This window comes from Myripristis murdjan, chromosome 17 (genome assembly GCF_902150065.1).
Source record: "Myripristis murdjan chromosome 17, fMyrMur1.1, whole genome shotgun sequence".
NCBI classification, from domain to species: domain Eukaryota; kingdom Metazoa; phylum Chordata; class Actinopteri; order Holocentriformes; family Holocentridae; genus Myripristis; species Myripristis murdjan.
Genome location: NC_043996.1, coordinates 16,835,561 through 16,849,846, shown reverse-complemented (window position 1 = coordinate 16,849,846; position 14,286 = coordinate 16,835,561). Strand labels below are relative to the sequence as shown.

Below are 14,286 nucleotides of genomic sequence, written 5' to 3'. Positions count from 1 at the left end.
GTACATATTTGCCTTTGCCATCCTTGGTGAGGAGAGTTGAGGTGTGAGACAGACAAAAAGAGAATCTCGCTAATTAAAGTCACTGAGAACAGTCATCAGCAGCACACCTTTCTTTAAGCTCCAACACCCTCCTCCACGCACACACATACACACACACACACACACACACACACACACACACATATTGAGTAGAAGTCAAGTTCGACCAGCTCCAGCTACGTATGATACAGCCATGATATGCCATCCTTCTGAAGCAACCGCAGTTCGGGTTGCATAGGGATGTTGCTAATAATATGCCTAATCAATGGACACACACACACGCACACACTCACACACACACAGAAACCTTGGGTTGACTTCCCTGAGTCTGCTATGCAATCCCCCTGCAATACATCACAGAAGACATCAGCTGCATTTCTCAGTATAGAGTGCAGATAATATGTGTGTGCAGGCACGAGTGTGTGCACGCCTCCATCCAGTAGTGGAAATGGAAGTGACAGATACCTGGAAAAGTGAGATGGAAGGAGAGGAGGAGAACTCTATTTTTGGAGACAGGATTCACATGGTGTCCCAGGAGAGCCGGCCGCTGTGGACTCCCCTCCTCGGATGGCACTGCTGGAGAAACCTGCTGCAGAGGGAAGGCAGCAGATGAAGCTGCCTGGCTGTCCGCGGCTGAAAGACAGACAGACAAGCGCACACATGTGTATTCATGCTCTTCTGCCCTGCAATTAAGAAATGACTATGCGTTGAGTTTGAAGCAATGCCAAACCTTTTTACACCACTATGGCAAATCTGTGACCCCTGGTACTGAGAATGTGCTGAGTTGCAGACTCACTGCATTCTTCATTTTGCCCTGAAAACTAAGTGACCTCCACTGGCTGCCCGTGTGGTGCTTTACTGAAAGCCTGCTGTGGCAGCTTGGGACTAAATGTAACAAAAAAGAAGCAGGCCCCCTTTTTCCCCTATAGCACCGCCATGCAGGCCTTTTCTGTTCTGTTGCTGTGACAACAACAAGGACAAGAAGAGGCAACCTTGGATACAGGGCAGCTTTGTGTCGGTACAAGACTGCCATTCTTATACAGGCTGTCAGCTTGACAGTGCAAAAAACACTGACTCACACTTACACACTTAACACCCGTCCCGTCTGCAGTGAGCAGAACTGAAATAACTGTGGTCATGCTATTTTAATCCTTCATTACAGACAACTTTGTCCATCTGACTCCATTCAGGCAACCATAGCTAGTTTTGGTAGTTAGATAACAATGTGGGGCAGATACTATAATATTATAAAAAGCTGGTTGATGTGGAAAAAACTACAGTGTTTTCAAAATGATAATTACTTCAGTGTCATAGCAGAGAATGCATAGAATGTGACTGATGGAAGATGAGTCCCAAGAGTATAGTTGAGATTAAAACCCTTTTTTTTTTTTTACCCAGCTTTTAAGTCTTGATGCCATATATTCATAGTAAACTTCATAGTATTGAACTGATGCATGTGTTAGATAGAGATAGGATCTTTTAAGCAGCAAAACCCTCAGTAAATTTTATGTTTTTTGTTTTCCTCATGACGGTCACTGACTGATCAGTGTTTGCTCACGTTTTTATTCACTTGTGCATCACAGGAGAGTCACACAGGTTGTTTGGCACAAGACACAAGCAGGGAGAACGAGCTTTCATCCTGAAAAAGCTCTCTGACAGGCACCCAAGGGTACTGCATCATTCAGTCCCCTCAGTGGTCAGCCCATCACCTCAAGTTTCCTAAACTAGCCAGCCACCAGGCCACGCTGGGACCGAGACTTTTTGTTTAGTGCGACATCTTGTGGTGAAAAACGGCACTTTGGACACAACGAGAAGCTGCTACGGCCCTTGACATGCAAATAGTTAAAATACAGCAGATGTTACAAGTATACTACCTTACATTTTTGTTTTTATGAATTGTGTGATAGGCGGTGCGATTATAATTATTTTTTTTAAAAAATTACTCCAAGTTCCGTGTGTTTCAAAACTTGTTAAAATCTAGTCTTAATCTACTCTCACCTTCACACAACTCGGGTTGTAGAACATATTTTGAAGCAATAAAGTTTTGTGAATTTGTGTTTTCCAATGCAAATCTAGGCTCAAATTGTCGTTTATGTAGACCAAAGTTCAGAGGTTTTTTTTTTTTTTTTTTTTATCTGGTAGGCTATACGTCTGCGCTCCAGTCAAAAAGGTACCACCACCCACACTTGGGTTGGAATCCAGTGGGAGGGAAATATGCGCTTTGAACTTAAAAACTGCAAGAATGACTCATTGTCTTATTATCACTAGTATTCTTTGGTATTATTTGTTGCCAATAAATATATACATACTATAAAACACATTCGGTTCGTCTGGTTTCCTCATTGGGCTATATGTAACTTTGTGGCGCCTGGATAATCGATTTTTTTTTTTTTTTTTTTTTTTCATAAGGGAAGGGAAAGGAAAACGTGCCGAGAGGAAAGCGTGCCGTGGTGGATGATGGGAAGTGTAGTTTCAAGGATTTCGAGCTTCACCACAACCTGCGCAACAGATATAGAGAAAATATCATAATATCTATTGATGCTTTTATTCTAATGAAACTTCCACATGTGTAAACGTGTAGAAAACCACTCCATAAGCCAAACCAGTGGCTACACCAGCGCCTCGACAACAACTCCCGGCGTGCTTTGCGGGTGGCGAGTCCAGCTTGGTAGCTGTAGTTCGCAAATCAGCCCCGTTTCCTTGTTTCTATTCTACACCAAGGGGAATCTGCTCTGCAAAGAGAAACAGATGTGTTATTATTGATCAGGTAGGGCGATCGGGCTCAGCCGCGTCCCTCCTGTGTGACACGGCGAGCGCATTAAACTGTAAATCGAGCTCTTACGTCTTTTCTTTTTCCTTGACATTAAAATAGTGACAGTTGCAACCCAGTGCGCAAAATCAGCGCCTAACGTTACATGGCGATGCATTTCCTTTTGTTTGGCTATGTGTGAGAATGCAGCAGCCCACTTCCCTCGGCGTGTTTACAAATGTGCAGGGGATTCAGCGCCTTTCTGCTTTTATTAGACGCTTAGATACGAGCCGTCACTCGACACCGCGGTCCGGCTGCATTTCTGGACGGCTCTGCGCTGTAACGCTACACGCTGTTTTAGCCGTAAATACAGCCTGATTGCAATGCACAGGAGCTTTTCTGCAGTGTGTCGGTGCACCAGCTTTACCTGCCGAGTCGACGGCAACATTGTCGCATTTTTTTTGTTGTTTACATCCGGTAGCTGTGCTGGCTGATTTGCATGGCGCTGGTTGATTGAGCTGGCGGGCAGCAGGCCAGCGGGGGTGCATGACTCGGTGCCACATGTGATTACAGCCCAAATGTTGTCCTCACCACGTGAATGCCAGTGTTTGTTGGCGTCTCAGCGGCACAAAAAAAAAATGTGACCGTGAAGAATGAATGACTCGCTTCCACTAACTGACCTGTGTTTTTTTTTGTCTCTCACAGACCTGTGTGAATTTATGGAAACATGTCAAAGAAACGCGGCAGGTAGGAACCAGCAACATGTCTGATTGAATTCATTTGACCAGGGTGTATTCAGGTGTGAAGGGCGGGGGGGGGGGGGGGGGGGTTTCCTGTGGTCATGAATAGTTAAATTAGACTTGCCTAAGTGGATAAACAAACCTGTTGCTTGGCCTAATTTAGTGCTATGATATATTATGATACTGTTAAGCTGTTGAATTAGTTTGAGTTTCACTGAGTGCCTTCCTTTGGCTCGTGCAGAAAACTCTTGAGATGAACCTGACATGGTTACTCTGGAAATGGCCTGTTAAACTAAGTCTTTATTGATGAAAGGCCAAGCAGACATGGCAGTTTTATTTATTGTCCTTTAAAATGGCTCTTGCAGGTGTCCTGATTGCATTGTTCCCCCCTATGAATACTAATAGCCAACCTGCTTCTACCCTTGTAAAACTTCAGATCTGAGTTTTTTTTTTTTTATGCCTGTGTGAACAGCAAAAAAATCACACTGAATATGATATTTTTAATTCTAATTTGGGCCACTTTCATTCGTGGTCGTAAATCAGATACATTACTGATTTATGCTAAGCTGTGTGAACACTCAGATCAGAATTCATGTTTTCCCCCACTGTGAGCATACTCACATCACTGTCAGAGCTTCATGTTTCACTCATTGTCAGCAGTTCTCGGCCAAAATAAAACATGAAGGACTGCAGCGACATCAACAGGGATTTAATTCAATAGATTATATGGGAAGATGCCTCAAACCCTTTTTTTTTTGCCTTCTTGGTCTTAGCCTGAGCAGCAAACAGACTGCCACCACACCACCATTACCACAGCAAATAATTCAGTCAGTTGTGATTTTCATTTGTCATTTTTCATTTATCGTTGTTCAGCATAATGTTTGTTGTAAATGTGGGGTCATGGTACAGATCTGTGCATGCTGATGTCAGATCCACATGCAAAGATAAATGTGAACAGTCAAGGCAAAAAAATCAGATATGAGAAAAAAAAAATCAAAACTGGGTTTCTTTCCACCGCTGGGTGAACGTAGCCAAGGTGTTCGACACAGACAGGCAGTGCAGTGAGGTTCAGCTGCAACTGTTTAATTAGCAATAGTTTCACCTAGTGCCACATCACACTCTCAGGATTTGTTAAATAATCCCAAGCTAAGATTGATTTGGTCGCTCAACACAAAAGATACCCTTATGTCAGTTTAATCCCATTATAGCTGATAGTGTTTATTCTTGCATCTTGTTCGAACTCGTCTCCAGGAAGCGCAGCAGCGGGGAGCTGAGTGAGAGCTCGACGTCGACCCTCACCCCAGACCCTGACAACATGCTGGGCCTGAGGATCCAGCACACCTGGAGAGAGAAGGGCAACCTGACCAAGTGGAAAGGCACAGTGCTGGAGCGCCTGTCTGTGAACAGTTCCCTCTACATGGTCAAATACGACGGCTTCGACTGTGTCTACGGCATCGAGCTGTTCAAAGACGAGCGGGTGTCCAACCTGCAGGTGTTGGCAGAGAAAGTCGGTTAGTGTGGCAGCATCCAGGTCTTGCCGTGTACATGCTTGGGTTTTATTTGGGTATCCATGTTGCAAACAGGCTTTCCTGTTCATGAAGTTTGTATTTCTGAAGGTGGCGCTCTTAATCTTTTGCCTGTGAGGCCACGGTTGATATCAGCGCTCATGCTGGCTTCGCAGTTCCTCTGTTTATTCAAACAAACTGCTGTTGCTGCCGATGGAGGTGTGAAACGCACCACTTCCTGTGTGATACCTGCGTGATACCGGCTTCCTAGAATAGACGGCGTAGCAAAGGAAAAAGCTTGTATAAGACGAGTATAGGTTGAATCACTATTATGTGAAATCAGCAATAGATTTGCCCATTTAAAAATATTTATAATTTTAAATGATTGATGACTGACTGTGGAAGCTAGGGCTCAATTGATAAAGGAACATATGGGGCTGATAATTGGTTAGATCTGAAATATAAACTCATACAGTTTATGTGCCAGTGTATCAGCTGCCCCCTAGAAAATCTTCAAATAAAGCCACGTTATGCCAGGTTGTGTTTAGCGGATCTCCTCCTTCCCGCAGTGAACAACAAGATCAAGGTGCCTCCTGGAGCGGAGGAGCTGGTGGGCAGGGCAGTGGAGCATCTTTTCGAGAAGGAGGACGGCGAGAAGAACGAGTGGCGAGGCATGGTGCTGTCCCGAGCCCCCATCATGACCCACTGGTATTACATCACCTACGAGAAGGACCCAGTGCTCTACATGTACCAGTTGTGGGACGACTACAAGGATGGAGATCTACGCGTTCTGCCCGAATCCGGTACAGTAACAGGGCACACACACACACACACATGAAAATCCCTGTACACAGAAACTGTAACAATGCCATTCTTAGACCAGGCAGATATATAAACTGGTGCGAGCATGTTTAGCAGGGATTAAAGTTCAGCTACTTTAAAAAAATACACATTTTGCCATCTAAAACTCACCTTTTGTTGCAAATGTGTAAATCTGAGCCGTTTGGAACAGATTAATGTTCCCAGCATCGGCAGAAATTGAGACCATAGAGGCCGTTGTTGTGCGTGTAGTGATTTTTGAGGTATGTAAAAAAAAAAAAAAAAAAAACTCGATACAGCAAAGAATCACATTATTTTTTCTCAATACTGTAAATTCTTTTGCTACTTTTTAAATTGATGCTTATAATTCATGACATCTGCATTGTAGTACACTGTTAAGTAAGTGTACTGTGCCAATCCTGTTGTATATTTATCATATTGTCTAGGTGTTATGCAGTAGGTTGTATTTTAAGCTCTGAATTATTCATGCGTTTTCAGTAAATTCTGTAATTGTTCTCTTATCTCTCTTATCGTGCGTCTCTAACTTCTCCTGCTCTTGTTTGTCTCTTTGTCATGCAGAGAACAAACACCTGCTGCCAGCAGACAGGAAGCCAGGTGAGGAGACAGAGAGCCTTGTGGGTAAGCAGGTGGAGTACGTCACAGATAATGGCCTGAAGAGAACAGGCCTGGTCATCTATCAGGTTCCAGCCAAGCCCACCGTTTACTATATCAAATATGACGATGACTTCCACATCCACGTCTACGATCTGGTGAAGACGACCTAGTACTGACTGTCGAGTTTCTTCAGCTGACTGCTCATTTTTATCCCGAACCGATCGTTACCTGTTCTAGTGTTACAAATTTCTGTTTTCCTCCAGCGGGCGATGACGTGCCGGAGATCAAAAGCCCCCAGGCCCTTCAAGGTCCACTCTCTTTGGTTTTTATTGGCATGCAGGGGCTAATTTATTTTTTTCATTTCCACTTTACCAGACCTTTACCAGAAGTTTTGGATTCTAGATTTTAAGTTTACTATCACTTATGACTATTAGATCCTCTGAGCTGTACATAGAGGACCTGCTGTATAGCCTAGCTGATGAAATGGAGCTAGACTTTTGTCTTGTTAAATCTCACTTGTATAGCTCAATTTTGGAGCCCCAAATTAATAATTTTGTAAGTAACACATCAAAGAGTAGCATTTCTTATACCTATACCTCTCTCTTTTTCTTTTCTTTATTTTTACTTTTATATGCCTATACTATTTATTTCACCTGGAAAATCTGGTTATGCTGCTGGTAAAGCAAACATCTTGGCAAATTTCGTCTTTTGTGCTTCATGATATGCCTCATATTGAGCATTTTTTTTTTTTTTTCAAATTAGAATTGATTTTCATTTGATCAACGCTAATTTCACCATCAAAGTGAGCTATAATTAAAATAAATATGTAGGCATTGACAAGACTTGACTGTCAGGCGCCTCTGACAGTGGATAATGAACTCAGACTATTCTAATAAATGTCATATTTCTATTGTTTCTTCTTCCAGACTGCAACAATTTATGATGTGTTATGATACTAAGATGATATCAAAATAATTCTGTTGTTTAGACAATGTTTGTGCTCTCACAGTGTGTTATTCTAATTGGCTGCCGACATGGTTTAGTATTTTGAGCTGAAGTCTTTATTTTTACCAAAAAGAAACCATATGTTATATTCAGGCCTCAGATTGTCATTCATTGTGACCCTAAATGTGTGTCTCCTTCTGTACATATAATGTGAAACATTTTTAAAAACCTGACACGAAGACGCTTGACAGTTTGTTCTCTCGTTTCTCAGTTTTTGTCAAATGTTTTAAGTGCCGCATTGGATGTTTCGTTCATTCATGTGTGTGTTCAATCATGTTTTTTTTTTTTTTTTTCACAACACAATAATTCAGCCAGATATTGAACATTTTAACCGATCAGGTACATTAACAACTTGCTACTTAAAATTTAAATGTAAAGCAGTAAACTGTGTCATGGAATTGATCATTAGAGGAAATTGGCAGGTTTTCACGCTAGCCAAATCAGATATCAAGCAGTCACAGACGAGGCACAACGGAGAATCTGTCTCCGCTGTCCAGTCAGTGGCCCGAGACGCACCAAAATACAACAGCTGAGAGACAAACAAACATGTGAGCTAGTCATTTATCACAAAGGATAATATCATCGAAGCTAAGCTGAAAAAAATAGCAGTATACAGCCCAACGAGGGGTAAATAAAGCTGAGCCCAGATGCTCCAAAATTCACTAAATGAAAGAAAATGTTGAACAGAGACTGTGTCCTGACAGATGACTTATATTTTCCCCTCAGATCTGCATTCACTCCATGATCTGTATGATAGAATAGACCAGCTGGCATATTCTGTATATGGGCTTCATTAAATGGGATAGGTTCTGTCCATCTTATGCTATTTCACAGGGCAATTTATTTTAACTGCAATGTGAATTATTATTGTTATTGTTATTCTCAGCAGTAATTTTCATAAGCCATTATTCAACCATGAATATGTACTACTACAGTACTTAGAGAAAAACTCCTCTGAAAACAACTGCCTTGAGCATTTTGCCGTTTTCGAGTTGTTTGCTTTCGACAAAATATTTCATAATATCCACTGAATATTGACAACTGTCACCAACCTCAGCAAGCATGTGAGCATTTTCAGAATGGGCACTCATGATATTCAGCAACTTTAACGTAAAATGAGCTTCATTACGCTTCCAGGCTATTTGAGGTGAGTAGAGTCACGCCATGGCCGTTCTGATTACGCAGATTACCTCAAAACAGTGATTTCATTCATCGAGAGTCACTACATCGTTTTGTGCGAAATGTTCCTTAAGTTCAGTGCTGAGTTTTCAAAAGCACAAATCCTCATGCTTTCAAATGTGATGGTCTCAAGTTGTCATAACTTCCACGATTATTTCAATAAAATATATTGAAATTTTCAAAGCTGATTGTCGCTGGTCATTACCCCTGGCCCCGCATGCCACTTCCTTTTTCTGTTTATTATCCAAAACATAACCGTGGCCACACATTTGCAGTTAACACATAAAATCTATTTGCACAACAGAAGCAAAGGTAGATTTAACACAGTTTGTTGTGAGGGAGCAATTATCCAGTGGAATCGAGGCTCACCACAAGCTGTTCAACCTTGTTTTGGATTCTGGTTGTTTCCCTGAGATCAGGAACAAAGGACTAATTACCCCCATCTTCAAAAATGATAAATAATTATGGAGGCATTAGTGTCAACCAGGGGTGTTGCTAGGCTCTGAAGACATAAGGGGCTTAGCCCAGTGAATCACTGGGTATTGCAACCTTGTGATGCAACACTTATACCAACACAGAGGCCATAATATGATAATGAGAGGCAGAGTTCAACGCTTCAAGGAAGACACACCAATGTCCAGCCTCTTCATCAAAAGAATAAGTTTATACTTCTCTTTAATGTTGTTTAATGTCCTTAATTACGATTGCTACTATCGCACAGTGTGGATTTTATTTCCTAGTCCAGTACAATTATTACAGCTCTTACACGCAGATGTCTGCACTACCAAATATTTCCACACACAATTCAAGTAGAGATGGATTGGACTTTTGACCGAACTGGTCTAATACAGTCTGCAATCCACTGCCTTATTATCTGTTTGAAAAATCGAATGTTGGTAAAATATGCAGGTATCATTTGTCAGGTGTATACATTGTTCATTCTGATAAAGAAATAACTACTAGGCTTATGGATTTCAATTTTTAAAATTAACTCATTCTATTTTATTCACAATGTTCTCTATCATGCAGAAATTTCAAATCTTTGTAATCAAACAAGATGTGTGAAAATTGGTGAGGGATCAAGCAAGTTGATGCCAGATTTGTTGGTGTTGGCCTGTTTCTGCACTAGACAGGTGTTTGTCTCCAGCTGTTTCTTGACTGTTCTGCTATGCCAGGCATATCACAGCAAATAGAAACATCAGCAGTGAGGCATACATGGCTGTATCAGAGGCAGGATATTGAGCCTATTGTTTTATGAAAGGGTTTGGATGGACATATGCACGTACACACACACACAAACACACGCTCTTTCTGTTTATATTCTTATTTACTGTTAGAATATGACTGACGAAACAAAGAGCATCAAATAACAAGTGTGTTTGGCCAAACTGATGCAGCATCAGTGAGTAAAGATTAGACAACAGGATTGTGTTAACATAACTGTTTATAATTTCTTACATGATTTGTCATTTGTGAACTTGGCTGTCAGTTATCAGTGAGGCTGTGCACTAATGTTGTAAATTATTCAAACCCAATGAAGTACTATTGAAGAGTTGATTCACTCAGACTCTGTGCTTGGCATAAAATAATTAGCAGTCTGCCAAGAGGTGTAACCTATATCTGATATACGTACAGCTCTTGATCTCTACCCTGATTTGACACACACTCGGTTTCCTCTCCTGATTTTTGTCGTCCACTTCCTGACCACATGTATGACCACATGCTGACTGCTGACTACCTCTCCCTCCCCCAGAGTCCCTCCGAGGTGCCAGGGTGGTGGTGACGGGTGCCAGTACAGGCTTCGGGGAACAGTTGGCATACCATTTCGCCAGGCTGGGTGCCCAGATAGTAATAACAGTGAGGGAGCATGTCTTGCAGAGGGTCTGTGCTCTTGAGATCTGTCTGCACAACACCTCCTGTGCACTTCATTTGTCACATCTAACAGTTCCTTTTCTTTTTTTTTTCTCTCTAAAATCACCTGCCGGACACTTGGCAGGAGTCTTTATTTTTCAGACATTATAGTCATAATTATTTGACTGTCTGTGAATCCATGCTTTCTCATAAAGACATGGTGATGGCTGTGATCTGATTCCAAGCTCAACAATACAAATAAAGGACCATATGTGCATGATTGTGGCTGTGATGTGTTATTCTGTCCCTGTCCTGTAGGTGTCAGGGAATTGCTTGATGCTGAGGGCCCAGAAGGCTGTAACAGGGGATATGTCCCTCCTCTCTGACTCTGAGAGTGGTGAGTCGCTGCTGGTCACCAGGGGAGGGAGAGGTTCACATGAAGCAGGCCTAATAAGCAGGTTTGTTGTTGTACATGATGGGTAAAACCACCACCAAACAGGCTTAAAGCTGGTTTTCCTGCTATATGCAAGATTTGGCAGAAGAACGTCTAATATGCATAACACGATTCATATGCTCTTTCAAAGATAAGATTTTGAAAAAGCATATGAATAATTTATTAATAAAATACTGAGTATAATATTACATTATTATACTGAGCCATTTTCAAAACCTTGAAACTTTGTCTGCATTCTTATGGGCCAATAAACAAAACGCACTCCATTCTTTTGTGTTGCTTAGCAACGAAAGCAGTTCCTGGTTTTATATATGAAACACCAGCATGCCGCCAATCTGGAGACTTACAGAGTGCAGTGTGAATGAGACCGGCCATGATGCATTCCTAATTAAAACATTGCTAGCTTTCTGTGTGAAAGGGGCTTTAAGGCACGTTGTCTGTAGTCATAATGAAGAGGAGAGCGATAACATTGTTGCTTTTGTTTGTAGAAAAATGAAAATGTGAGCTTGGTTTTTAATAGCACACCCAGGGACAGTGTATCAAACTATGTTTTGGATTGGATGTGATACAAATTACATGAGGTGACTTTTTATGTGTTTTGCTTGTTTTATGAGATGGGTTTGATGTTGTAGTTCTAAATCACATTAGATGCACCCCATCTGGCATGTGAAGCAGAGATGAGGATCATATCAGGTCACTTATGCAGGTATGCTGCCCACAACAGAAAAAAGATGTCCTTTATTCATTGTCTAATCCTTAAAGCATTTTCAATAATCTCCCAGTTTTTTCTTTTTTTTTTCCTTTCTTTTTTTTTTTAGTCCAGATTTGTTTGCACTTATGTCCTTGGTTTTGATATTTTAGGTACAGCTGGCTGACTTTGATTTAATGCTGAAGCAGCTTGGTGGTGTGTGTTTTTGGATGTTGATGTGTTTTGTATTTCCCCCTTCTCCTTCAGGTAAATTTCTTTGCGAGCATGGCATCATCTACTACACCAGTGCTGGAGGAGAGTGAGGAGAGTGCAGGATCTATCATGGTTGTGTCTTTTCCGCTGGGGGAGTCTGCTGTGCAGACACCTTGCTGACTGTAGATATCTCATATTTGCTCAGGTCTGTTTGCTGATATTAATCGAAGCTCATAAAGGCCCAGTGCTGCATCCACCTCATACGCAGACCAAACACTGGCAGTGAAGTGTATTACAGAAAAACTTCTGGAAACAAACAGGAATGGAGAGTTTGTGTGCACAAACTGCTTTAACTTTATAACTGTACAACCCCTAGCTGTTTTTTGCTCCCTGTAGGTAAAAATGACTTTTCCTTTCATGGGCCCCTAAACTACCACTAAGTTTGCAGTAATGGTTTCTTTGGCTCTTTGCGACATGAGCTGGCCATGCAGCACAGCAACGTGTCAGTCACTACCAGCACCTTGTGCCTTACAAACACAGTCAGGTTAGTCGGCCAGCCTTTTCTAACAACTGCGATGCCATACCACCACTATTGCTGTGTATTAGACTTCAATGCATGTCTTTTGCTCCTTTCCTCAGAGGGCATATCACCACGCTACAGTGAAGCAGCACCGTATCTCTCCAGAGCTGGGGCCACTCACCAGAAGGAGTCCTTCGACCCAACATACACCTCTTCATGTGATTATTCAGAGACTGGTTCCCCTTTTTCAGGGACTTGGTCATTCAAAACTCCTACACATACTGAGGGAACCACTGAGGAAAGGAGACAAGTGCTGTCCACAGTCCACTACAGCTGCTGGAGCCCACTGAGGGGTTGAGACTCCTCTTACCTCTGATAGATGGATGAGATGTGTCAGATTTATTTATTTAGCCATCTCATCTGGGAGTGTTAATAAGTTTGAGAGCGGAACTGTGTAATAGGGCATAAGGACAGGCGTCACTGATGCTTTGTTTTGTTTTTGTTTTTTTCATCTTCTTTTCAATCGCCTCAGTAACCAGAGTGCAGCAAATATATGTTGGCTTTACAGCCTCTCTCCCACATGACTATTGGTGTTGAAATGACGAGCACACAGTTATACTTTATTTGTAAGCGTTTACACTCCACTTTTATTCCAGTTTCATAGAGAGCATATACATTTCCATTGCAGATTTATAAACATTTATACTAACTAATATTTATTTAGAATAATTGCAAAGTAGATTTTAGAATAAAAGTGATGTTGTAATGTAGATATTTTGCTATATTTGTAAGCCTTATTGAACTGAAAAGAAATAAATATGTGCTGATTTCAGTCTGTTTGTGCATGTTGTATGTTAGTATTTCAATTTTTGCAGCTTTTTTTTTTTTTTGTCAGGTGCAGTTTTGATTCGGGCTCCAGGTGTGTCCCTCCATTAGTTTTGGCTGTAATTTGTTATACTTTCTTATGATTACTGTATTAAATGTAGTCCTGAATGTACCACTGCTATAAGGGACAATAAGGGGAATTTGTGGAAACATGAAAATGTGAGCAGATTCTGCAGGTTGAGGTGAAGCAGACTGAAGAGCATTGCTTGTGCTGAGAGGCAGACTGGGACTTGTTGTTCTTTGAACAGCATCACAACAAAATCACTAGTCTTCCACCTAGCACCACCAACACCTTCACTCCATTTCCTCTCCCCTCCTCTCCGTTGGTTGCACCAAATCCATCGCTCGAACCTACAAAAAAAGGGAAAGAAACAACCTTGTAACATCACAAGACCTAGAAATACTAAAGTTGTTATCCCCTCTATATAATAAATGGTATGAATTGTTAAATTGTTGTTTTGTAGTATGACTCGCAGACATCAGACACATGTTAAAGCATTTCAGGTTGTGTGTGTGTGTGTGTGATATAGGCATCGCAGAGCATGCAACCCCAGCGATCAGAATCTGAATGCCATATTGATAGCTTGTGAACCTCAAACATAGGAGACAGAAACATTACATGCAATTCCCATCTCTCTCTCCCTCTACCCATTTCTCTCTGAAGCCTGTTGACATTCCATCCTTCCTTTGTTGTTGTAATGCCAACCTTTCAGCCTCTCTGAAAAGAGGGAGACAGGAGGAGGAGGGGAGAAAACACAGAGAGAGGAGGGATCACAGCACAGCACTTGGAATAAACACTGTTCACCATATGCTATGAAGAGCAAACCTAGTGTTTGGATAATTTGCAATTACCTATTGAAATTCTGGAGATGGCACTGTGAACACAGAATCAACTCTACGGTGATTCTGTGATATTCGTAATTTTTGTTTTCCTTCTAGTAAGTCATGTGGACCGAGGGAGAGGGGCGGAAAAAAAGAGAGACAGAGATGGTCCCCCATCTCCAGTATGTTTCTAAGCTGGTAG

At 41.6% G+C, this 14,286-nt stretch overlaps 1 protein-coding gene across 1 annotated transcript; it reads left to right on the top strand.

Annotated features, from left to right (window-relative positions):
• Positions 1-2,658: 2,658 nt before the first annotated feature.
• LOC115375464 (spindlin-W-like) lies at positions 2,659-7,660 on the top strand. Its single transcript, XM_030074863.1, has 5 exons — positions 2,659-2,806; positions 3,494-3,535; positions 4,780-5,039; positions 5,603-5,836; positions 6,432-7,660. The coding sequence occupies exons 2-5, from the start codon at positions 3,516-3,518 to the stop codon at positions 6,635-6,637; spliced, it is 720 nt and encodes a 239-aa protein (XP_029930723.1). The 5' UTR covers positions 2,659-2,806; positions 3,494-3,515; the 3' UTR covers positions 6,638-7,660.
• Positions 7,661-14,286: the final 6,626 nt, after the last annotated feature.